The sequence below is a fragment of the Vigna umbellata genome, chromosome 4, assembly GCF_029865625.1.
Source record: "Vigna umbellata cultivar VRB3 chromosome 4, Vumbellata_1.0, whole genome shotgun sequence".
NCBI classification, from domain to species: domain Eukaryota; kingdom Viridiplantae; phylum Streptophyta; class Magnoliopsida; order Fabales; family Fabaceae; genus Vigna; species Vigna umbellata.
Genome location: NC_142168.1, coordinates 8102029 through 8129280, shown reverse-complemented (window position 1 = coordinate 8129280; position 27252 = coordinate 8102029). Strand labels below are relative to the sequence as shown.

At 31.1% G+C, this 27252-nt stretch overlaps 2 protein-coding genes across 3 annotated transcripts; both read right to left on the bottom strand.

Annotated features, from left to right (window-relative positions):
* Positions 1 to 11550: 11550 nt before the first annotated feature.
* LOC124826463 (cytidine/deoxycytidylate deaminase family protein) lies at positions 11551 to 15707 on the bottom strand. 2 transcript variants are annotated; one of them, XM_088111825.1, is made up of 9 exons: positions 15220 to 15707; positions 14931 to 15065; positions 14479 to 14578; positions 14308 to 14385; positions 13869 to 14182; positions 13131 to 13250; positions 12657 to 12902; positions 12454 to 12579; positions 11551 to 11972 (listed from the first exon to the last, which is right to left on the bottom strand). In XM_088111825.1, exons 1-9 carry the CDS (start codon positions 15571 to 15573, stop codon positions 11709 to 11711), a joined length of 1737 nt encoding a protein of 578 aa, XP_087967951.1. In that variant the 5' UTR covers positions 15574 to 15707; the 3' UTR covers positions 11551 to 11708. The 2 variants fall into 2 exon arrangements, with proteins under 2 accessions (XP_087967951.1, XP_047155245.1); XM_047299289.2 differs by having other exon boundaries at positions 14260 to 14385; positions 15220 to 15706.
* Positions 15708 to 16393: 686 nt separating this feature from the next.
* On the bottom strand, positions 16394 to 20977 carry LOC124826469 (uncharacterized). Its single transcript, XM_047299296.2, has 8 exons — positions 20847 to 20977; positions 20444 to 20467; positions 19702 to 19807; positions 19523 to 19591; positions 18537 to 19030; positions 17586 to 17847; positions 16897 to 17105; positions 16394 to 16770 (listed from the first exon to the last, which is right to left on the bottom strand). The coding sequence occupies exons 1-8, from the start codon at positions 20849 to 20851 to the stop codon at positions 16704 to 16706; spliced, it is 1236 nt and encodes a 411-aa protein (XP_047155252.1). The 5' UTR covers positions 20852 to 20977; the 3' UTR covers positions 16394 to 16703.
* Positions 20978 to 27252: the final 6275 nt, after the last annotated feature.

Here is a 27252-nt window from a genome sequence, read left to right as displayed (position 1 = left end):
TAAATTTTAAGATAAATAGTTTAATTAAGACCTACACGGTAATAGTATAGCTTAAAGATAATGTATTTATTCTTAACATTAATTATATTTTTCGTCCGACCAATCAATTAAATTACAAAGTCACATATAACCGCTGAGTGATCCATCATATTATACATTGACTAATTTGATGGTTCTTTTATAACAGTAAGTTGAATTATTCTGTGATAGTTTGATTTGGTTTACACGATGCATGAAACATTGCATTGACATGGACTTATGTGACAAAGAGCATGTGAAGATAAGATTATGGTATCTTACGTTGTTTTTGGTGTGTCTCCAAAATAATATAATATGTATGTGTGTGTCTTATTATATGTGAGGATCATTAAAGGCATGAAGAGATGTGAGGGGGCAAATGAGGGTATTCATTGAAGAGGGAAATAAAGAAAATATGGCCACAATTACATGAATTTAATGACATTTCAAATTATTTTCACCTTCTTTTAAAGGCAAATCGGTCAAGGGTACACGTGTAGCCCCACGCCTCCCTTTCCTCCAACTTATATTTCTCTCTCTAGTTTATTTATCCTCTTCCTTTTTAGTTTTCTTTTTTCTTATTCTATTACATCTTGTCTTAGTTAAGAATTTAAGGATTTATTTTAATTAATTATATTTTAAAGCTGAGTATAAGTTCATATATTTGCTTAATTACTATTAGTAATAAATTTATTTGTTGATAAGTGTCAAATTTATGTACGTTTTTTATATCTTTTGACACTTCTTTTGCATGAATTTGATAGAAAAAAAATAAGTGAATTAAATCTCTTTAATTTAAAAAGAGGGAATGAGGTATTGGAATTTAGAAAAACTTCAAACTGATGATTTTTTTTGTGATTTACAACAATTTTTTCAATGAATTAAAGATGATGCAATTGACTCCCAAAATTTATCGTTATGACACTAGAAATGTTGATTGAAAATATTTTGAATATAACATTTTTGCAATTGAGTCACAAGACAGGGTTGTTGAACACTAAAGGAGGTTAACAAGAAAAGTCAAAGGTGACTAAAGAAACGTCAAAGGCGGTGCGCAGCTGAACCATAAGAAAGTAACACTCAATATTAAGGCAACAAAGAAAAAAAAACCTTCTGAGAAGGAAACCTCTGCAACTAAGTGCCAAATAATGGAGTTGAGTGTCAATAGAAATTTTTATAAATAAAGAACTCATGTATTGGTTTTAGACACAGAGTGGAGAAGTAAATAAATAATAGTAGAGTAGAATACAATATTGCAAGGCTAGAGAGATGCATTGAACTCTCTCGTATTAAGGTTGGATGTAATCAATTTTAATTATTTGTATTCATATTTCTTGGATTTGTATTTATGTTTTCATTCAAATGTTTGTGGTTTTATTTGTGTTTGTTGTTTGGATGAATTAACAACTCATTTTATTTCACTAATTTGAATCGAGTTAAAAAAACTAGTCTTAAATTGTTGTGCAATCAAATTATCTCATTTTTGTTAGAAGTTTGGACATGATTTAAAGGGTGGACAAAATATAAAGTCTTGCACTTTAGACAATGATTGATTCAACTAGAAGTGGAGGAATTACACCGGACTTGAAATCTTAAGATTATAGGTTACAAGAACCAATCTAGATATACAATAAATAAAATTTGTTGGTAAATTACAATTTGTATTACCAACTTTTGTTACTAACTTATAATTCCAATTACCAACATCTTTTTGTTAATAAATCGGGCAACAAATTTTATTTCAAGTCTATGATTATTTTGTATATTACGACCATCCATTTATTCAATTTATATATCACATACAAGTATAAAGTATCATCCATACATCTAACAAGAAAAATAGGATAACCATATATCTAAATAAAAATCTATTCAAAACCCAAATGTGATCAAATCATCACGTCTTATACTCTATTACCTCAAAATTCAAATGCTCCAATAGAAAGAAAACAATAAAATAGAAAAAATCAATGTAGTTAAAATTGAGATTTAACTCGTAAAATCATAAGAACCTATAATTTTACGTAGTATTTCCGGTTCAAATCTCATGCATGATCTTGGTATAATAAAATTGTCAGAATTGTCGAACAAAATCGTAAAATCATGTGGATAATTGTTTTTCTAAATTGTCCATTGTACCATCTCTTTACCTTTTTTAGTGAATAAATTCAATTCAAATAAGACATAAACCTAACTAAAAACTAAAACGATTAAAAAATCATCTTGCTATGTGTGTTGTCTATAGCAACATCATGTAATTAAAAATTAATGCAATTAAACTTCACATTTTATTTTCAATTAGAGCACTTATTCACTTTCTTCATGAATAAAGTTTCAGTTAAAACAAATTCTAAACCTAAATAATGTGTTACGATTCCACAATTTAAGAGTCCTTCATTGTTCATTATCCTAACTATAATCTCAATTTTAATTACCTTGGAAAAAACTTTAAAAATTTGAAGAGAAATAAAATATTTTATAAAGATAAAGTATATTAAATAAATGTATGTAATCTTTATCATTTTTAAATAATAAAACACTCAATTCATATTTAATTTAGTTGTTTTCTTTTAAATTTATTATATGTGTTTTTATAAATTAAAAATCATGTATAAAAAAATAACACTTGATATTAAAAAGTAACATGTGACGTTGTTACTATCACGTTATAAATATAATATAATTGACATGACATTGATATGAAACAAACAAATATATATATATATATATATATATATATATATATATATATATATATATATATATATATATATATATATATATATATATATAAACTAACACATTACATGTATTTAACCTACTCTACTAATGAAAATTACCTAATTATATCAATTCTAATGAAAATTACTTAATTATATCAATTTTTCAATAAACAGGAGTTAATTGATATAAAAAAATCTACTTAAAGAATTTCAATCAAAATTAGAAACAAAAGACTAATTTAACTTAAAATTTACTAATAGTAGTTTTATTTAAAAAAGTAGTTAATCAATTAGATAGAAGCTAGCCAAACATTAAAAATTATTTTTCACAAAAGAAAAGACTATTGATTGACAGTCAACTATTCTTTTGTACAACTTAGTTTTAAATTATGATGCGTGATACTTCAATTTGTGTAACATATTCATATTCTACACGTATCAATACATATCGATATTTATAAATGAAGTATATAAAACAGTAATACTTTTATGATTTTGATTATTTATAATATTTTTTATTAACATTTAATACATTTGATTTAAGTTTGTATTTACACAATAAAAATCATACATTTATCAAATTTTTAAAAATTTTGCATATTTTTTAATACGCATATATCATATGTTATATTTTGTTATTTTCAAAATAAACATATAAATGTATAGTGTGTATTCTATATAGGAATGAAAATAAGTTAGGTTAGTATAGATAATGTCTAATTGACTTGCAAAATGAAAACTCAACCTACAATTCGCTTGTTACTTGCACAATACCTGTTTCAAGTAAACAAAAAACTCATGAATATTTTAAAACCATTGAATACTCGTGGATATCACAAATATTAAAATATATATTTTATACATTTTTAAAATAAAATTTAAATAAAATTACAAAAAATATAATTTAACATAAATTAAATTAGATATAAATTAAAATTTAATTTTAATTAAATTTAATCTATTAAAATATAAATTAATTAAAATTAAATTTAATAAAATGTAAATTAAAATTTTATTTTTAATGGATAACTCATACCCACAAGTCGGATAATATAATATATGCACTCAATCTATTTATAAACATGTATTAAAATATTAAATACTAATAATCCACAAATAATAAATACTTATAAATATCAACTACTCATCACGAATTTCCTGTTTTTTCTATCACTAATCATATATATATATATATATATATATATATATATATAATATTATGGTTTTTAAGAAATTAATAATTAGATTTAGATATATTTGTAGAAGTTAGTGTTGAATTATTTAATACAAAAATAAAGAAAAGGAATCTTTATATTTTTATTTTTAGATAAAAGCAAGTGTTTAGATAATTATAGTTTGAGATTTTAGTTAATTTTGAACCCTTTTTCATTTTCTCCTCTAAATCAAATAGTTATTTAAAAAATATAGAAATTGCAATAATAAATAATAATAATAAAGATAAATTATGCACTTACTCGCTTCTTTCAATAATATCTAACAAAAAAAATCAGGCAATAAGCGTAAACTAATTTGTAATCACTCAACGACCAGTCTATTTATTAAAACCACTTATTTAAAAAAATGTTTTATTTAGTTTATCACCTGGCAAGAAAATATATATCTTTTTTTTCACATTCAGTTTATTTAATTAGGGTTGCCATCTTATCTTGCCGAAAGAGACTTTCGTATTTATTTATTGTGGTGTCATTTTTAGTGGATATTTTCTTTCAAAATACTTTTTTTCTTCCTAAAATACGAGAATTTATTTATATATATTATCAATACATATAACACTTTTATAAATTTTAAAAATAAAATTATAAATTATAACTGACAAAAATATACCAACTAAAAAGAAACAAACAATGCCTTTACTTTTTCTTTACAAATAAGAACTTCACAAAAATTTTGAACCAAACAATTAACTTTGTCTGGCTTTTGACAAATGATGAATTGACTTTTTAAAAAGAGTATGGTTGGAATTAGGTGAGATTAGTTGTTCTAAATTGAATAAATTTTTATTATAAAAAATCATGAATAGAGTACACAAGTTAATGAAAAAAAGCACTTTTATACAAAAATAAAAGTGCTTTTTTCTCGTGTTGGAAAGCTTATTCTATGATGGAAACTTAGAATAACTTCCCCGAGAGTGTAACGTAACCAATGAAAGTAAAATTTAATTTTCTGTAGAACAATCTTTTTAAAACGATTCAGTCAAAATTTCAAAAAAGTTGTCTAACGTTTTGGATTAATTTCAAAGTTAACATCACCACCAGACTCCAATAATTACTCAAAAGTATTAATAAAACAATGGATTTAATAATTTCCCACCCACAAATATTTTATTAGGTTTAATTGGAAACGTTTTAACTGGGCGTTTTAATGTCCTCTTCCTACCCTCTTCTACTTTTCTATTTTGTATCGTTCAAAAAAAAATAATAAAACTTGTCCGACGCTTTGGTTTCACCTAATAAATGCATAGTTAATAGCCACCACCTTACCTCATACCTTTGATCTGTATTTATAGTTTTTGCCATGGGTATGAGGTTAGCAGAATCTTAATCACGGCCTAGTCCCGGTCCAATAGTTTTAATCGCATCTTACCTTAATCTCGTCTTAAATCAAAGATTATGATTGGCCGTCCATCATTGATCGTCCGGTTTGTCTAATTAAACCTTTCAAGATAATTTCTCGACCGTTCGGTCTACTAACCAAGACTTGGTGAAGATGAATCATAAGTGGCGAATCTGTATCAAGACGATCAGATGTCGTCCGGCCCATCCAGTACAAAACTTATTATTTGACCAAAATTGTATTTATCTCTTTCAATATGATACAGTAAATTTTAATTTTAAAATAGAGTTAAATAGGTTTTTAATATCTAAACATTAACACAAAAATTATTTTTTTTTTATTTCAAATTTTGATACAACTCAATATTTAAATTTAACTTAAATAAATATAATCAATAAAACTTTTTTGACATATTAATATTTCAAATTAAGTTTATATTTCTTTTACTGTTTGATATGTTTAAATTCAAATATATCAACATAAAATATTATTTAAAACTTTTAAATAATTAACGTTATTGGAATAAAATAATTATATTTATTTTTAAAGTTTAAGATTAAAATATATAAGATAGGTACGAATTCTAATTTCACTTAAGTTTAGAAAAAAAAAATATACATAACCGAAATAAATGTTCACATTTTATATTTTTAATAAAATAATCTATATTTATTTGTTTAAAATAAAAATTCCTTTTTCTTTTGCTTTTAATATAAAATTTCCTTTTTTTTCAATAAAATAATAATCATTTTTTTAATTTTAAAATACTATGTCGACAAAAAATTAATACAATTTTTTATTAAAAATAATGTTTTAAATATAAAAATCATTATAAATATTATAAGGGAGATAAGTAACACTCGAAAGAGTCTAACTATAACATAATAAAAAAATGTTTTACTATACCAATATACATACATTAAGACAAGTTGTAAGGTGTACATAATTACAATGTTGTTTTTAAAAATATTTATTATGAATTCATACAACCAGTAATATTATTTATTTATACTAAATTATCAAACATCAAAATAATATGTAATCATATATAAAATATTTATAACTGATGGTATATAACATTAGGCTTCGTCTTATTTATTTCAAAGTCTTATTTTATTAGTTTTCTTAGCTGTTATCGTATTAATTTATAATTAATATTTGCTTCAATGAAAATAATATAACATATATCAAACAAATATTTGTCGAAAGATTTGTATTAAATTTTTCTTACTGGTGATGTTGGAAGTCTTCCCTTTACTTATCACCACCTAATTTATTAATTAACTCATTTAACCGTCAATGAAAAAAAGTCATGTCCTTTTAATAGGTTCATATGTTTATTTCTACAAAATAATCTAATAATATAACATACAATAATTTAATAATATACATGTAAAATTTCATTGCAATAAACATTTCAAACTCGTAAATTAATATAACTACTTACTAGCATGATCATGTATTTGAATAAATAATCATGTTTGAATATGGTAGACTTTTTGAGTGAATGTAATTAGAAAAAAATACCAATTACTTTCAAGTTGAGATTGATTGAGCCAAATCTCATCCAATTAGTGAAATCAATGTATTTATTAAGCATAAACTATGTGATTTTGAAAGTGATTAGTGCATTTATTGTGTGAGCACTTCATTGGTTAAGGAGGTAGAACTCGGAAAATCATTTATTCACTAAAAGAGATTTCAATGAACGAAATTTTCCCCCACTTACAAACTATGCAAAACTAACAATTTATTGAATTTCATAAAAGTTTATTTAATTATTGTTTCAGATGTGAAGGGTTGTGTCGTCCTATGTCTCCACGTCCTCTTCTGCTCGTACTTCGTGTGTCCGGTCCTCCGTACTCGCTCCTCAATTTCCTTTTCAGTCTGCGGGTGGAAGACCTGCGAAAGATTCTCCGATGCCAAAATCAGTTGAGAGCAATGACGTTTTTCTATCGAACAGTAATAAATGTGCAGTAAATACAACCTATCTACCACTCACCCTAGATCTGTATTTATAGTTTTCGCTATGGCTTGGGATTAGTGAAAAGTTAATCACGGCCCAAATTCAGCAAAATAGCTTTTAACCTCAACTTACCTTAAACCTGGTTAATTAGCGGTATGGCCGGCCGGCCTCCCAAAGGTTGGCTTTTGAACTAGCCGACCCCTATAGGCGGCATATGTAGCAAGCGGCATGACCGGCCGACCTCCTAGTGTATCCAGAAAACGAGGGTAAGGTTGTGTGATCTCGGACGTGTGAGCGTCCGTTTTGGTGCGCCGAACCTTCGATGACAAACCGAAGAGTAGCGTGTTTTAGTCAACTGTAGACGTCTGGCCTAGTGATACAATTATAAACCAAAATTATCTATCCAATTTAAAACAATAAAATAAAATACACTTTTTCGAATCCAACTTGTATGTATGCTTCCTCAAAGGAAAATATGGCTATTCAAAACCAGAAATCAAGTAAAAAAATAATCATAGACATGCATAATTCAAGTTATTTTGAAAATAAGATAAATATCTATTAAAAAACAACATTTGTAAGTATTATTTTATCAAAATATTAAAGAGGATTAATGTGAGTATCATTTAATACAATCTGAAGTAAAATAAATACAATTTCTCCTCTCTTTTTTTAAGTTTGATGCTTCCATACTTATGAATTATTTGTTTAAATTACTTACGGAATAAGCTACCAACGATTTTACAAATATGTTCGAACAAATTCTTCAAAAAGTATTTTTAAAATAATAAAAATAAAACTTTAATTATTTAAAACTAAATTCATTAGAAATTAAGAATACAATATTAGATAAATCATATTATGAAATCCCATAAATATTTATCTTGGAATTTTATCTTTAACAAACCTTTAATCCTAAAGAGATGGAAAAAAAGAAAATGTTAAAGATGATGGATGGACTCATAAATCAGCCAATGGCCACAAACCAACTACCATAGCTACTTTATTTTATCATATAGCAATATTAAAGATTCTAAAATATTACAAGGATCTTATGAATGTAACATGTGAATACTTTAATAAGGTATGAATACTTAATAAGATGCGGTAAATATTCACTTATGTTTTTATTTAATTTAATAAATATACTAAAGAATGTGGTTTAATAAGTCTATTATTAACTAAAGTAATTTAATTTATGTTTATTTAAATATATTATAACTAAATATAAGTATTTATATATTAATTATTATTCATTAATAAATATATTAAAGAACGGATTTACACTATCAAAACAAATCATATTAAAGTTAGCATGGACAAGAAAAAAAGGGAGACAAAACAACATAAAAGAGAGAAAAAAACAGTTAATGTCGTTTATGCCTATTTAACGAAAGATAGAAACAAATTTTATCAACTTTGAACAAAATTAAAACTTTTTAACCGACTGAAATTGAAATTTTTTTAAAATGTTACAGGAACTTGATACAATGTAACTAAACCAAAGAAAATAATTAAACTATTTAATAAATATATTAAAAAATGTGGTTTAACAAGTCTGTTAATAAAAAATAATTAAACTTATATTTATTTAAATATATTATAACTAAATCTAACTAAGTAGTTTTATATATCAATTATTATTTATTATTTGATTTATTATTCTCTGAAAATAAATATTATTCTAATAAAAACATGAATACAAGACTACTAATTTTATAAATATAATTAATATTTTTGAAAACCAGTAATTAAATTGGCGTTAAAATCTCGTTACTTATTTCAAGATTAATTTAAGAACAATTTAAAAAAAAAAAATTCTTAGCCACATGAGAATATGGTGTGTGAAAGTTATTGAATTGTTAAGCAGCAGTAAATGAATATATTATTTAAAGGTTGGAAATGAAGGGAAAGCAAAGATAAAAAAAGGAGAAAGGATTTTGTTTAAACGTGTACGTGTTGCACACCACATATCTATCGTCTTCCTCCGCCAACAACATTTCTACACGCTTCAATTTACAAACTCTCTCTACCATGTAAACATATATTATTATATTTTCACATCATAAATAAATTTACCTTTTATTCTTCACAAAATTAGATAATCCAACAAAAACTAATCAATCATACTTTATCACTATCCTATGTTCTTTTCTTTTCTTCTATACTAGTGAATTTTTTCCACCAATAATACCATTTTTAAATACATGAATAAATTCCTCTTAAGTTTTTTTTTTCATATTATTATCAAATAGAAATAGAAATGGTCAATTGGATTTCAATATAAGTCAACTCAGTTAACTATAAATTCAAATTAGATTGAGTTTCAAAAAATTAAATAAGTTTACTATAAATCAAATTGAATCTTATTCACTTAACTAACAAATTAAATAAGTTTGAATCAAATTGAATATAAATTGCCCTAATTTATCTAGAACAATCTTTTATTAACTTTTTACCATTTTTTACAAATATTTTATTATAATTGTTTACTATGAATTAAATTGAATTCAAATTACGTAACCATTTAATTAAACGAATTCAAGACAAAACTGAAGATAAATTAACACTAACCCACTAACAACTCTATTAGTTTTTTTACCATTTTTTATAGGTATTTTATTATAATTGTTTCCCGTTTCTAATTATAGATTAACTAATATAATATTATTTAATAATATTTAAATAATTTGAGTGTTTAATTTATTTATTTGTTAAATTATATAAGCCGACATTTTAATTTAAATATAACTTTATAATAATGTTTAATGAAATAAATAAACAATTTATATATAGTTATTAAAAAAGTAAATCAAGTCAATTGTAATAAAAATATAATAAATCAAAACAACAAGTCATCTTTAATTGAATCCACCTATAATAAATCAAGTTGAGTTAAAAAAAATTAACTTGTAAAATATAAGTCACTTTAAACTAACTCATGTTTAATTCAACATGTAATAAATCAATCGGTGTAAACTAAATTCACTCAAGTTAACACTCATGATATCAAACCCTATAGTAAATCAAATTTTCTACTTATTTTTTTGTATCATCAATAATGAAACCCACTTAAAATTCACTTTCTGAAAAGCCGAATTCGATGGAAGTTTTGATATATCTTTTTTCATTTGTCTCCATCAGAAATTGACCGAACATTTCGCGATAACAAATCAGAATATAACTATATAACGTTTGGGCTTGTTAAATCCCCTTTAAAACACAATCCAAAAAACTAAATTTGGAATAGATCTTGTAATCCCAACAACAAAAATAGATTGAAAATTCAATATCAGAGAAGCCGAATTTGCAGCTGCTATATAGGCTTAAAAATTTAGATCCTGGTTCTACAGAAACACAAAGGGACAGTTTGGCTTTTATGACTGAAATTGGTTGAAGTTTGCGTGACTGAGAAAATAAATGCAGGAAGTAGTGGTTGCTGCTTAGACCCGTCACTGCTATGATTGAGTAAACATTCACATCAATCAATGACACTTCCCGTTACCTTGGGAGTTAGTACTCTCACTTCAATATCTGAGGAGCACTATGACAGACACCAGCTTTTTGCCCTTTCTGAAATGTCGTCACTCTCTATCTATCTATCTATCCCTCATCATAAAGAACAACTACGTTCTATGGCTTTCAATCAGTTTACTTCAATTGTGTTCTTTTCATAGTTGGCAAGGAGATCCACTTAGAAAATTATTTAGAGGGAGTTTGATAGGGTTGAAAAACTTCCAAGTCATGTTCCTATCACTTTGGGCAATATTTTATTCTACAGTATCTCTGGCTGACCCATCTAGGGCCTCTTCATGCTGCCAATAATAGCAATCATAATCCACATATATAATTGCAGACATTTTCTTCAAACCCAAAAGTCGCTTAATAATACTTTTTCACTGTGTTTGGATTGGGTGATCCCCATAAAAGCAGAATATTTTTTTTAAAAAAAAAACTTCACCTTTCTTCTTTCTTTCCCTCTCCAGTTCAACTTCAATCCAAACAAAGCATTAATCTATCTGCTACTTGTATTTTTCGAATTTGATTTACTTATTTATGTGCAAATTTGATCTCCCAATCTTTTGGTTGTGCATTTTTTACCCATTTGTTAATTTGGCATTCAATATGTAATGAAAATACCCATATGAAAACTCTGTTTCACATTGACATGAAAGAAATGAAGCACCTAATTTCAGAGAAAAAAACAAGAGACCAAACTTGAGAAATAGATTAGTAAGCAAAGTGCAATTAAGGAAGACAGGTCAAAAAGAGAGAAAAAAAAAACAACATATAACATTATTGAAGACTTGGATGAAAGTCCCCCTTAAGCAAAACAGAAGGCTTGATCAATAAACTAACAAGATGTGACACGACAAACAGTTTTGGTAGTTATATATTAAATACTGTTACTCTTCTCTTTGAAAATACTATACAGTTAAACTAGGGGTCTCAGTTGATGATGAAGACTCCCCAAGAAACTCTGATCTTAATTTCATCAACAATCTTCCGAGATAATTTAAGCCCTCTCCCTCTCGCCCTCCACCCCAAAACAGATCATGTGGTGAAGCCTCAACTAGAACAGAACCAGCAGTGGATAGCAGCAAAGTTTTCAAATGCGGGTAGATTGAGAACTTGCACTTCAGTGCCTTGTACATCACATCGATCTTTATGTTCTCCCAGTCAGATCTTATCTGTGTGCCCAATAAAAAAGAAAGGTTCAGGCCTCTTACAAGGAAAAGGGAAAGGAACCAAATCAGCATACATAATTTGGACACAGTGACATCAGTTAATGCATGTGGTTATTTACTAGTAAAATCATTAAGTTCACAAATTTAAACTAAGGATAATCTAGTCAACAAAGTTTACAAGCTTTTAGTATTATTCCCTCCCCAATCTGCCCAATATTGGGAGAGAATACAGAAGTGAAAGGGGAGAGATTTTGGCCCCTTTATTTCCAATCCTCTCCCATCAACTATCTTCATCAATCAAGCTATCTTTCAACAACCCCTCTCCCTCCCGCCATTTCCCTCCAACCAAACAATAAGCTTTTGAGAGAATAGATTAGTGACACAATCCAGAAAGGAAATATTGTTGTCAATCAAGTCCATGAGCCAGTAGGTCAAGATCCGATTAAGAGCTTGAGAAAAGTTTGAAAACCACAGACGAATATACCAGATCAGGTTTCTGCTTTTGCATTGACCGTCCAATTCTTGCAGCTTCTTCTGGACTTTTTGCAGATTTAATCCTTTCAACACAATCTTGTGCTATAGGATCATCCACCCCAACAAACTTGTGTGCCTATGCATTGAATTATATGTATAAGAATTACCACAAAACAGCAAAGGAAAACAGAACTAATAAAAAAAATCAAGTACCTGGTAGTAATGCTCAACACTCAACCAAGTCACACAGTCACCGTCTTCATCATGTATTTGAATGGGATGAGGAGAGAAATTTGACAATGCACCGTAAAGATCCCATGTTTTATAGAAAAATATGATACTTGACTCATATGGTGAGACAGTAGGATCAACAACAAAAGTTTCATCACGTGATGGGATTACGGGTATCACATCGGGTAAGGGCTGAAGAAATCCACTAATAAGCATGTCGGGTCCAACCTGCATTACAGTATCTAGTAAAACAACCTCTTCAAAGAAATGTAAAGACATTATACATTAAATATCAAGACCAAGGCAACTCAGTTGGGAAATCACTTCGTATAAAATATCCAATGCTACAGATATCACATAAAGTTTTCCAACTTTAGATCAAAGCATGTATCTTCTGAATGAAAGGGTAACAAAACCCAGTACTTACAAAGGAAAGACAAAAGGACTCCTACTAACCTGGTCGTAGCAAACATCAATTAGATTTAAAGCCTGTGTCATCTCAACCATCCCAAGATCTCCCACAGGAGATGGTGCATTCTTTCCACCAATAATTTTAGGAGCAACAAAAGCATAAACCTGAAGAGCATAAATATCACCAGTGTCCAACATATCATAAAAATAGTCAAAAAACAGGATAAGCTAATTACATCAAATAAGTTCTAATAGGAATTGGCGATAAGTGCATCCATCTAAACCAATAGAAAATTTGGTAAAGGTAGCAGAATATTCATAATAGAAACCCCCTTGCAGAAACAAAATAATGACTATAGAAGTACAACAAAGAACGAGAAAATTTAGACAGACATGAAGGGGGGTCATCCCATATCAAAGATTTTTTTCATTCTTGTCTATACTTTTAATGCTAATAGAATTTTATTTTTCATTTTGTCAAGTTGCAAGAAAAACAAGTAACTATTATGATCAAGTTAAGCATATAGAAAATTACTTTTAGCTCAATAGTTATGCACTTCCCACTCTCAAAAGGCCAAGAAATATGGTATTACTGATTATCTGGCTTGACGATCAAAACATAGGAAAGCATTCAGTGAACCCTTCTGTTGCCTATCTATTTTTAGCCTATAATCTATTATATAGCAGAAAACAAGTACTAACCATTGAAAAGTATCCAACTATGCTAATAAGTAGAACTTAAATTTTTCTCAAAGTAGAAGAAAACGAAAGTATGAACAACACCTTGTGAATTACTCCAGATGAAATAGCTGAAGCCGCCAATGTTCCTCCACATTCCCATAAAATTGAAAGATAACCACGATCATGGAAATACTCCATAACTTCTCGGGGAGTTAATATGTCAAACTCCACAACCTCAACTCCTTTAGATGCAAGCAGCTTCTGGAAACTCCTCCTTGCACCCCTTTGTGTTACGACTATGGTAGAAACCTCCGACATGTCCCATAGGTTTGCTTCCTCTGGAAGATCAAGAGTCTGGGTCATCACAATGCGCATTGGCATATGCCCTCCTCCATGTCTCGCTGTTAGTCTTGGATCTGATTGAGTTTCAAAGGAGGTAAGCTATGAAAATTCAAATTCAGAGAAATTTGAAGACAATAATAATGATACCCACTGTCCCTTCGAACGGTATTTCCTCCCACAATAACAGCATCGCTTCTACCTCGTAGCTCAAACACCAGATTTCTAGACTGCTTGCTGCTTATCCATGACGCATGGCCACTGCTAGCTGCAATTTTTCCTGCAGCATCAAAAGGAGGGTAAAAATTAACCAGACAAATACAAACATCAATGTTTGACTTACTTCTTTCAAGTAAGGGCAAATCAATCTCACCATCAAGGGTCATAGCATACTTGAGAACAGAAAAGGGAACACGAGAAGCAGCTCTACAAATCAAAGGTGCGTTGACAAGAAGACACTCTTTCTGTGCATCCTGCAAATGGAACAGAACAATGCATGCATAGAATAAAAAAAATCAATCGATCACACAAGTCTAACAAAAAAACCTAAACATTACATAGTTTTTTTTTCTTTGTATGAGACCACATATATTCTTCACAAGAGGTCCTCCTGTTGGATCAAAATAAGACTATTACGAGCAACAAAGCTCCCCGTCCAAGACTTCTACGCGGTTGCATGCTTGGGACTCAAATTCGGAACTTGAAATTAATACCATTGACTAAGCTAGAACAACTGTGTCAGTTGATTAAGATACTTGGTCGAGCTATGTTGCTTTTATTGTTAGATTGAAACAAAAAGCACAAGGTATTGAAGCATGGACACACCTCAACGAGATTACCAGTGAGATCCTCTCCAAGAACATCAACATGCAGTCCTTGATTTCTGAGTGCACGCACAGCATTGCCACGGAGATGTTGCAGGGGATGCCTCATTCCAATCACAACTCTTTTGACCCCTCCCTAGTTTGGTTTCACAGACAGGGTAGGATCATTTATCAACTACAAAACACAAACTAGAGCCCAGACAACATCGTATTCGTGAGCAACAACAACATCAACAATATAAGACACACAGGCGGGTTCGGTAACAGACAGAAGAAAGGCAAAGAAGAACCTGGATCATAGCAGACACGGCACTGTGGTCGCCGTGGCAGTCGCCGGGCTCCATGTTCAGGTATGCCGTGGCGCCTCGGCAGCGTTCGCCCGCGGCGTCGACGGCCTGGACCTCCGCAGCTGCGGTACCCTGAGCGTAGAGGTAGCCCTCACCAGCGACGTGGCCGGCGGGTGAGAGGATGACGCAGCCAAAGTTGGGGTGGGGGGAAGTGAAGCCGGCGGATTTGTCGGCGAGGTGGGCGGCGCGTCGGATGTAGGTGGCGTCGAGCGCGTGTGGTGAGGTGGGAAGGGACGCTTTGCATTTCCAGATCATTGAAGAAGGGTTTGCGCTGAGAGTGAGACATGACAGGGCCATTTTTGAACAGTGAGTTGTTTCGTTCGCTTAGATTTAGACTTCGGTGACCGACATGAGGAAGGTAGTGATGTTTGGGTTTGGATCCTGTTAACCGCTATGCCTCCAAAACCCAAATCACTCTACAACCTATCAACACCATGCATCCATCATCTACCTTTTTCACCTCTTTTTTTTATTATTATTATATTATTATTATTATTATTATTATTATTTCTAATTCATTTAACAATAAATAGATCCTAATACTTGAAATTCGGACAAATACTACTTATAAGTACGTGAAACTGGGATCGATTAATTGTTTTACATTATGTACGTGAAACTGCCTACATAAGTATCTGTGATTTTGACGCGAGACATTAAGATAAAATCCATTATTCCATTAGATTCATCGCATCAAACTCAATATTAATATTGTTTTGCGTGTTGAAATACCTTTCAATTTTTTCTTTTTTACCTATCCATATTGACAGGGTTACTAAGAAGCTTAATTTTTACACAAAAGGAGGAAAATAACTTTCAAAATACGCGTGGATTAACTTTCAAATAAATTACTTAAATCTAAAACTATTTGCGTCTATGTATCCTTGATAGATATTAGATGATGAAAAACTTCAACCCAAAAAGTACAGGTCAAAACTGAGTATTTAATTAACTAGAACGTGATACCAGCCAAACAAACGGGAAAAAAAATAGATAGCAAACACATTTACAATATAACAGTTGGATATCAATTAAAACATTGTCTTTTTTCCTCCTTCCCTTAAACAAAATAGAAAACACATGAATGTTGAATTAAAAGGTAATAAGCAAACCAGGAGAAAGTTTCAACGTCCAACGGCTGCATTAATGATTTGAAGAAACGATAAGTTAACAGGGACAGTACACCCATTATTGAAACGACCACTCAAGATACAGTAATGCACCCGTATAACATATCAGAGTGGCGCAGGCACAGTGATATGTCCCCATGGGTACAATGAAGCATAGTCAAACACAACATAAAGAAAATAGGCTAACAGTACCACTACGAAGAATCGAACTTGGGGCAATACGTGCTAATATCTTAATTAATGGTACAAGAGCTGAAGACAAGGTGCTATCTTCGGCCCTGAACCTCCACATCACACTTACTCCTCCTCTTCAGCCTCCTCCAGCCAATTAACAAAGGGTTCCAGCGCCTTCACAAAGGTTTGCCTGTACCAGTTCAGCAGTAGTAAGCAACACAACACGTATGGTGGCAGGAAAATCTACACACATCATAAGGAGGAACCAATAAATTACTATCTTAACGCGATACGTGCCCTCGGAAAAATTGCATACCTGCCCTTAGGGTTTGTTCCTTTTCGGAACCAATGAAGAATTGTATCTTCAGCCAGTACATCCTGGTCATAGAGAGATCTAACAATCTCAGGAAACAGCTTCATAAGTTTAGCATCCTCATAGCATTGCATTTGTACTTTGTACATCAGTTCCAGCTCAAGTTTCCCACTGGTACAGAATGTATTCAACAGTTCTGCCCAAGTTTTTACCTTCATGAATACAGGGTGTCGTCAACAACTTTTACTCAGATAAAGTCAAGCATAAAATGTAATTCGAGTTGTTTGCTTGATATAAAGTTACATGTCAAATATGCTCAATAAAAGTTTATATAATTAAAACAAATCCAACTGTGCATCTCTTTAAACTATCCGATAACAGCATATCCAATACTAAGAACATGTTAGCAGTACCCAGCTAGCCTGTAATTACACAAATCCATCGGCTCATCAGCAGTTCTTTGAAACTAGACAATGAAAGTTCACACGAGTCTCAAGTTCAAAATTAAAAGACAGGTAAATAACTAACATACAGATTCTAGAAAGAAAAACCTATTCAGTTTACCACCGCCATAATACAAGAACTTTAAAAACCCCATCAACATGAGTCCACAGGGTCCCAAATAACAGACATGAAAATTTTCAACCATGCAAATACAACATTGGCATAGATGAAAAATATCTAAAGGAAACCTGTCGGAGGGCTGCGTTTGCATTCTGTTGCTGATTTTTCCCTGACCACTGAACAGCATCCATTAAAACATCCCACACTACCCGCACCACCTCAATGTCTGGCAATTTAGCATCCCTAACCCGCAACTTCACTGTCTCAATGACTTCAGAGGTATCAGCCTCCTCTGTTATCTGTGTTGTTAAAGCAGCCTTCATTTCCTTCAATTTCACCTCGAAAATTTTCTTTTCATTATATTCAACCAAGGCCACCAGTCCTTCCTTGCTAAAAACGTTGTGAACAATATATAAGTTTTCATAGTAGATAACAGAACATTAGGGAATGATAAAACACAGTGCACTGGCCTATCTTAACATCAAGCTAAATGTCAGAAAAATTAAATGAAAATAGCACAATCAATCCTCCAAGAATTTTAAACTGATTAAAAAAACTCAATATACATGGCAACATGCTTCAGCAGATTCAGGAACTATAATTACACACTTCAGATAACAAAATTGGTAATTGGCCACTAGTATTGTAAGGCTGTAATTCAGACCTTATGCAGTCTATTAAACTCCATTTCTCTCGTAAAAAGAAAAAATACAGCATGTGCTATGCTAAAGCTTGAATGTTTAACAAAACCCAGGAATAATGAAAAGACATGCTGTCCTTTAAAATGTTAGGAAGACTTGCAACCCTTAGTAATTAAACCCTACTAAGGTCATATACTAAAGACAATAATGAAAAGACAGTACTTTAAAATATTATATTCAGCAAAAACAGTACACTAAGATTGATCTGAGTGCATTAGTATTCTGCAAAAGAAGTTGTTCACAAAAATGAGATGATCAAGGCTGTTGGAACTGCCAAAAGTAAAATAGAATAGAATCCAATCGCCAGTACAAGTAACACAAACAATGATGTAAGCAGCAATAATTGTAAAGCATATTATTTCTATATAGATATAAGACCTGAAATGCTCAGAGAAAGCTTCATTGGATCTTTTTGTAGGGGGGAAAAAGTCCAAAAGATTATCCTCTACTTTTCCCCGTTTCAGAATTGAAATAAGATCATCAAGGCTATTGTCAATCAGATACTCCTTAAAGAAGTCAGTCATAAATGACAGAACTAGCCCTTTGGCCACAAGGTTATCTTTAAGCAGTGGTTGGAGAACAGTTTCTGGTGGGAGACCAGACAGCTTCTGGGAGAATGCAAGGGCTGTGAAGATTGCCAACTTCTTCCTCTCATTTTCCTCGAAAAGCTCCAATGACTGGAGGAATCTTCGCATGACATTTTCAAGGTTCTTGATGAGAAATGGCCTTCGCCTCAAAATCTTTTGTATATAGATTACAGATGGTAGGATGACTTCACGCTTAGGCTCACACTCTATTATGGAGTAAGGATGGCGGTCCCCTTCATCAGGCTTGGTAGTTCCAGGTTGTGTACGACCCCCAGTGAAAACAACCTAAAGTGATACAAAATTAAGCATGAAGAACATTTGTATATGAAATAAATCAACGGACACTAAAAAATCAGAATGCATGAAGAACATTGTAACAATATAATGATTGCAATAATGCTCTAGTAAATAGAATATCCAAAAAATTATTTAATAAAAATATCAGGACATGGATCCAATAATAACAGTGCCTTGGATCAGTGGCAGCAAAAGTCCAAATCTCCTCCCTTCCCATAGAAAGAGCAAAGCAAAAAATAAAATTTATGTGTAAGCGCACACAATGAGAAAGTTTTCGTAAAGTAGACAGTATCTAAACAAGCCACACGATTATAGTTACAGATATCGTCAACGAATGAATGTCATAATTCCTCGAATTATGCATCCAATTCACTGTAATAAAAATCCAAAGTAAAAAGATTTCCAAATAGCTCAAAAGATGCATGGTACTGAAATCAACAATGAGAGAACAGAGGTTTTCTGTTGGTTTAGGAAGCTTGCCTCAAAAAAGGTGTCACCGTATCTTGAGAAGTTAAGGTCTGAAGATTCAATGCTCTTAGCAATAAGTTCCTGCGTGCACAAATTACTACATCAGTTGTATGACTAAATCATAGCAAGACAGTGTGTATGCAATGCAGACAAAACCCAAATGAAGACTGTAAATGCACCTATAACATTACCAGATCACCAGCATTATCCAAATAAATCTGGACCACTGCATCCGAGAATGCTGCAGGGTCCAGGGGCGCTGCAATATTCCGTTTGCGGGTCTTAATCCGCGTGCCACTGGGGATGGAGATAAACAAGAAAAGGATAAGTAACCCAACACAGACTTGCAAAAATGGAAAAAAAACATAAGAACAATACGTGTTACATGGAATAGCTATATCATTGTAAATAACTAAAGTACAGTTTATTAAGATGAAAATAACCAAGACCTCGCTAGCTGCAAAAGTTATAAAGCATCTTAAGCAAAAAAAAATTGCTTTGTTTATTTTTCGTGCAGTGGGAGAGTATATTAGAAATGCAAGAGCATCCGAATCAATTGAACGACAACACAAAAGGTCGTGAAGGTAGCACTAAAATAAAATAAATAAATAAATAAAACTCTCACTTTTAGTTCAACAAATATTTTACTTCCAGGCTCTCAAAAGGGTTTTGGGGACGTGCTAAGGATGTAGGGAAGGAACAAGAAGGCAAGAAAATCCAAAAAAAAAAAATGATTTTGAATATTACAAGATTAATATCATTTTCCTTCACTTGAAGGCATGTCATATAAGCATAGTTCACATACTACACAAGCATAGTCCATGCAGCATTAATAGAACATAACCTATCTCAGCCATGCAACATAAAGAATAAAACAAGAAAACAAGAAACCAAGAAAACAAGATAATCCAGCCAAAAAAGAACGAAACTCACCCAAGAGTGGGTCTCTCCTTCGAGCTGCAAAAAAAAAAATCAGAATTAGCAACCGAAATAATTTTGATCCTTATCTAGATGCGAGTAACAACAATAATTTAATAAAATGAAAAAAAATGGCTAGAAATCGAATCGGTGAGGGTAGATCGGACGGCGTTAGGGCAAATGGTGAAAAGGTAAATTGATACAAATTTCCTAAAAGGAAATCGGAAATAGGCTATGGATCTGCTAAATCGCGAGGAACAACAACAAAAATTGTTGATCTAATATTTTTACCATAAAAGGCGTAGAGGGAAATTGATAAAGGGGTCGCGATGCGGTGGTTTAGATCGGTGAAATGCAAAACAAGAAACGAGAAAAGAGAAAGTACGAAGAAGAGAAGAAAGAGAAGGAAGATAGATACCTCATAAACCAAGACGAAAGAGGATCGGAAGATCGGTGAGTCTGTGACTCGGTGCTGGTTGTGAAGAACAGAGAATTTGAGAAAGGAAGAAAAGAGGAATAGGACAGAACGGAACTGAGTTTGGTCTCCAAGGCCTGTATTTATATTATTCGTTAATTAATTAATCAATATTGTTTTTTAATAAATTATATTAATATTGATATTGATGTTGATTTTACTGATTAGCATCTTAAACAGTTAGGTTGAAGATAAATATCAATAATCTTAAATAAAAGATATTTAAGAACGTTCAGATAATTACTTAAAAATCCACAAATGATTTTCAGACTTGCTAAAAAAGAGTTGTTATAAGAAAAAATTCACGTATGTGTTGGTGAGAGATTTACAAAAAAATTAGGTTAAAATACTATGTTATTTCATTTGTTTGAAAATCTCTTATAGATTTTTAAATTTTTTTTTAATTGAGTCTTCATTTTAAAAAATATGTAATAAATAGGTCTAAATAATAATGTGTAATTTTAATATTTTATTAAGTTAAAATTATAAAATGTTGATGTTAGGTCATTTTGGTTTCAAAACGCAAAAGGTTTAATTGCTTGCTTTGTCCCCAGTTTGGCTGCAACATGTCAAGTTAGTCCACCATTTTAAAAAAGTTTCAATTACGTCCAAACTTGGTTTAAAAGTGTCAATTTCGTTCAAACGTAGTAAAATTTGCATCAATCAAGTCCCTTCCGTTAATTCTACAGAAACGGACGTTAATTTTTTTCTCTCTCCTCTGCTCCTCTGCTCCTCTGCTCTGTTTCTCTGCGCAACAACATAGCCTCTCTTTCTTTTGAATATTTGCATACACTATTATAATAATATATGCAGAAATCCAGTTTGAGGCTTGGTTTTCTCAACTGGTACAAAAAGTCCGTGTATGCTTTTGAATGGAAGACAATGTAAATTATGATCTTATTCATTGAAAGTAGTGATGAAAAATAAATTAGCATTGGATAATAATCCGTTCTCACTGGATAGGTATTAATTAGGAATTGAAGGGTGAGGTTAGAAGAAAAACGAGTGAGGTAAGTAATACATAAAAAGAAATCCACAAAGTTTTAAGATTGAAAATAGTATTAAACATATTTATTATATTTGAGTTGGCTCATAATTTGAAATTCATTAGATCCACATACAGTGACTATCCTTTAAAACCTTTATTCTTATAGTTTAAATAACTTTTTTTGCTACGATGTCTCTACTGATGTGAATACAAAATTCAATTTCATAAAATTAAATTATTTTTATATTTATATCTTTTTTACTTTCTGTCATATTAAAAATATTACTCTTATTTCTGAGAATTCAATAACGTAAATCCTTAATTTAGTAACAAAAATAAATATACTTATTTGTATACTTTCTTGTTTCTAGCATAAAATTTATATAAATTATAATAACATTAAAAAATATGTCATTTTGATATTATTTTTATTAGTTGTTATCGTTCGTATTTGTGATAAAAAGTATTTCATCAAAATTTAGAAGAGTATACAAATGAATATTAATATATCCATTATTGAGAGAAAAGGAATAAAACAGAGATATCATAAACAAAAATAAAAATAAAGATAAAGATACGTATGAAGTTTTACGGGATTGGGTTACTATTTCATTAATCCTCAGCGTTGAACGTTATAATCTTGAAACATAATAAATATTCAAAAGAAAGAGAGGGTATGCTGTTGCGCAGAGAAACAGAGCAGAGGAGCAGAGGAGCAGAGGAGAGAGAAAAAAATTAACGTCCGTTTCTGTAGAATTAACGGAAGGGACTTGATTGATGCAAATTTTACTACGTTTGAATGAAATTGACACTTTTAAACCAAGTTTGGACGTAATTGAAACTTTTTTAAAATGGTGGACTAACTTGACATGTTGCAGCCAAGCTGGGGACAAAGCAAGCAATTAAACCAAACGCAAAATTAGGAATTTGAAGAATTTGTGAACGAATGAACGTGAGTTTATGTAGTTGATTGTTTATTGATTTAATACTTATTTTGGTCCCTCGGTTTGTAAAGTGTGTTCAAAGTTGTCCTCTTTTTTTTCAAAAGTTCACTAACGTCCTATATTTTGCAAAAACGGTTCACGTTAGTCTTTTTTGCTTATGGCATTAAAAAGGCTAACGACATACTTGCTCCGCTGGAAAAAACTTGATGACGTGTACAATTATTGTTGACGTGACACTGTGAGGTCATTTGAGGCCAATGAGAAGATGTTACGTGACAAATCCCTTTCCACCCAAATTTAGGGTTTCACAATTGTAGAATGGGAAAGGGCTTTCTCTATAACTTGAGGTTCTACCACGAATTGCCGTGGAAGCACGATTCAGGTATTCACAACGGCGGCGCAATTGTTGCACAAAGGAGAACGCCATGGCACTACGATTCGGTCCTCGCGATGTAAATGAGTTTTTGGTTCTATTTTGGATGCAGGTTGATGGCGGCACTTATGAGGAGAATGAGTTTCATGCATTTACAGGTTCCGCGAGAACGATGAACTCGCGAGGAAGAAGATGCAATTTAGGGTTTCTGTTTCTGGATTTTTGTGTTTAATTTCGCTCACACTTTTTAACAGAGCAAGGAAAGAGGGTATTGTGTTATTAGATAATCCAATCATAGTAGAAAGTCCTCTAGGTGAAAATTAAACATGTTTATTTTAGGTGGGGGTTGTAGTTCTTTGTAGGAGCTTGGCGGTTGGTTGCTGTAGAAAGGTTTCTCCACTATAATTTTGTTCTTTACAGAAACAATACCCTCCATTTTCTTTATTTCATTTAATGATTTATGTGTTATTGCCTATACCGTTTCTTGATTGCATCAAACTTTTCCCATCTACTGGATTTGTTGAGAGGGGGAGTATGGAAGAAAGGGATCAGAATTTTAGGAAAGGGGTAGATGAATGTCATATTAAAAAATGGATGCTAAGATTGCCATTCTGGAGAATTTGAGCAACAATGTTGTTGATGGTGGAAGAAAATCAAAAGAAATTGGTGTCAATGCTGGAGAGGAAGAAAATGGATGTTGCAATTGTGAAACCCTAATTTTGGGTGGAAAGGGATCTGCCACGTGACATCTTTTCATTGGCATCAAATGACCTCACAGTGACACGTCAATAATAATTATACATGTCATCAAGTTTTTGCCGGCGGAGCAAGTCTGTCGTTAGCCTTTTTAACGTCAGCAAAAAGGACTAACGTGACCCGTTTTTGCAAAATATAGGACGTTAGTGAACTTTTGAAAAAAAAGAGGACAACTTTGAACACACCCTACAAACCGAGGGACCAAAATAGGTATTAAACCTTGTTTATTCATTGGTGATGGAAAGTCGTCAACAATGAAAATGAGTTTATGTTCGAAAATGTTCATAATTGGTTGGGTGTTGAATTTTTATTTTGAGATTAGAATGTTTTGTCGTTGGGGTATAAGGTATTATTTATTTTATATTCTATTGTTGATTGAGTATAAGTTATGGTCCTCAATTTGATTTTAACTTTGAAATATGTATAAGTTGTGTTTCCTCATTTGAGTGTCATGTTTCAGTGTTTGAGTGATAAGGATAATAATATGTTTATTAATTTGTGGACATAATGTATAAATGTAGGTGTAGTAAAAAAGAGTTAGAGGAGGAGGATCATGGTGAATGTGATGGAGTAGGTGAAAAAAAGTTAAAGGAGATAGATAATGATGAGGGTCATGGTGCAGGAGAAAAAAAATTAATATATTCATCATAAGTGTCAACAAACAAGCTTTTTGAAGTCAAGCACACTTCACATTAGGAAGCAATTTGTGGTCAATCTTGACAAAATGAAATGCACATGCAGAAAACGGGACGTAAGTGAAATTCATTATTGTCACGTGTGGGCAGCAATGAAATTTGTTTAACCTAAATAGAGAGAACTTCATCTTATGAAGAAATCTACACATCAATAATCTACCTTATAAACAAACAACAGATGTGGGAAATTACTTCTTGTCTTGATGTCTTGCCCTTAAATAAAAAAGTATTGCCCAATAGACCTAAGAAAAAGAGAAGACCAGAGTCATGGGAGATAAAAAATGATGAAACCAAATTACTAAAGAAAGAGTTTTGAAAGATGTGTTATGTGCAAGGAAATTGGACAAAATAGAACTTCATGTTCGTAAAGATGTCAACCATAACAATCTCCACAACAAAAGCAACATAGTCTCCACCACATGGACCAACATCAACCTCATCAGCAGATACACAATTTGTGTCACCAATAGAAGCAACACAATCTACTCAACAATCATCCGTAAAACAAGAAAGTCACGCAAGCCTCAACACTAATCCCCTTTTAATATGATCATGGTAGGTTCCTCACATTTGTTAGTTTCGATCTAACAAATGGCGATAACCATTTTTAATCCCTCACATTTTTAATATGTGCTAGTTTCAAACGGCAGGAACCATATTTGACTTTCACCATTCAATATATTTCTCTACATGGGTCCGATATTAGTAGACATTCTCTCCCTAGGAGTTACTATATTCATAACAAACACACAAAAATTATGTCACTCCTAATACTTCTATATAATTTAAAGCACGCTAAAAAACAAAACTTTTTTTTCTCAAACTCCCAACCAGACCATAATATCACCAAATGAAAATAAAACAGGGACTCCATAGAATTGAAGTTGCATGTCACTCTTAGTGCTGCAATACTCACAGTCAACACCCCATTGTGCGTCCAGCGGTGGCTTGTTGGTGCCTAGTGCCACAACCTTTAGAGTTCTCTGGAATATATTTTCTAGATGGCACTCAACGCTCTAAGCTCCTAAAGCTATCTGAAATATATTTTCCAAATGATGCCCCATAGCTATAAGATCTTGCTCAACGTCACTAAATTTTTCATAAATTATAATGTGTATGAAAATGGTCCATTAGTGTGTCTAGGTTATTTCACTTCTTTCATGTATCGAAATAACTCCAATTTAATTTGAAATCAACCCAGGTAGCACCATCACACCATTTTGTCACACAATACTCAAATCAACACCTTTTACTCAATCTTATTTCTCTAAAATAGCTTCATCACATAGGCACAAAATCAACTCAGTAAAATACCATAAACAACAATTTCACAAACAATGTTCAATATCTCATCCCTTTATCACACTCTCTTCATCATTATTCTAAATTTTGATTTAATAGTAATTTCAAATTTTACTAACATCCCTTATTTCAAAATATTTGCCCCTCAATCAATTTTTTTCCAATTAATAGACAATGTTATTTCCACTCAAGGCTTAATGCAAAATATCTAAATAAGACAAAATTTTAGTATGAGATAAATTACATTGAAAGGATCATTTCTCTCGATTGTTCCTATATACTCTGGTGACTAAAACTAAAAAAGACTAATTTAGTAGAACAAATAAAAACTTATTATATTTTAATAACCAATAAACCTAAAACTTCTATAGTACAATTTTTAGTGGCACTGTAGTTTTCTAGACGAGTAAGAAAAAAGAATGGAATTGAGAAAAACAATTGAGGGAAGATGGTTTGGATGGAACTGTGGCATGAAATAAGATAATCATAAAATTTGAAAGTTTTCCTAAGTTTCTATTAAGTTCCCTTTTGCTAATATAAATTAAATTACTTGATGTGCAGGTTTCTAATTTTTTATATTATTTTAAATTTTTGTTTATACATAACAAAGTAACTACTTTATTATATTTTACTCCTAAATGAAATGTTTAAACAAATATGTTGATGATACGTTTAGTCACTCAAGAATTTTAACGTGATATGTTGTTGGGTAATTTTTTTATATAAACAAATAATCGAGTTTTCCAATTGTTTATAACATGTTGTATATGGGATTGTGGACTAGTTTGTATAAGAATTGTTTATTTTTCTAAGGTTTAAATACTAATTTAGTTTATATTTTTGTTGAATTTATTCAATGTGATATTTTTTGTGGTCAATAAAGTTTCAATTTTTGTTAATTTTGTTCAATTTGGTCATTTTTGATAATTGTGTTTAAATAGTTAACGATATAATACACAGATTGACATTATTTGTATGATGTGTAATATTTTTCCTCCATCACCATCTTCATATTCCCGGACCTTTTTTCTCCATCATCATATCCAACTTCATCCATACCAGCATATATCAAACTTCATAAAACTCATTTTTAATCTTCGTAAAACACACATTTCACCTTCTCTAGAGATCAACTTCACACTTCATTTTCTTCCTCCATATACAAAACTCATTTCCACACATTCATATTTTTTCAACATTGAACCACCCATCATTAACACAAAACACACATAGAAACTTTCTTTGCATTATCTTCCTTTCCACAAAACCAACACAACCAACACCACTTTAA

What these genes read in the sequence shown, in the direction of transcription:
- LOC124826463 (XM_047299289.2), bottom strand. Translation starts at nt 15,573, where the DNA reads ATGGCCCTGTCATGTCTCACTCTCAGCGCAAACCCTTCTTCAATGATC. An exon ending in CCGTGTCTGCTATGATCCAG is followed by an intron (nt 15,066 to 15,219) that starts GTTCTTCTTTGC and finishes AAACCAAACTAG; the next exon opens with GGAGGGGTCAAAAGAGTTGT. An exon ending in GTGTTGAGCATTACTACCAG is followed by an intron (nt 12,580 to 12,656) that starts GTACTTGATTTT and finishes TTCAATGCATAG; the next exon opens with GCACACAAGTTTGTTGGGGT.
- LOC124826469 (XM_047299296.2), bottom strand. An exon ending in AAGGAGAGACCCACTCTTGG is followed by an intron (nt 19,808 to 20,443) that starts GTGAGTTTCGTT and finishes CTCCATCCCCAG; the next exon opens with TGGCACGCGGATTAAGACCC. An exon ending in GCTTTCTCTGAGCATTTCAG is followed by an intron (nt 17,848 to 18,536) that starts GTCTTATATCTA and finishes CAACGTTTTTAG; the next exon opens with CAAGGAAGGACTGGTGGCCT.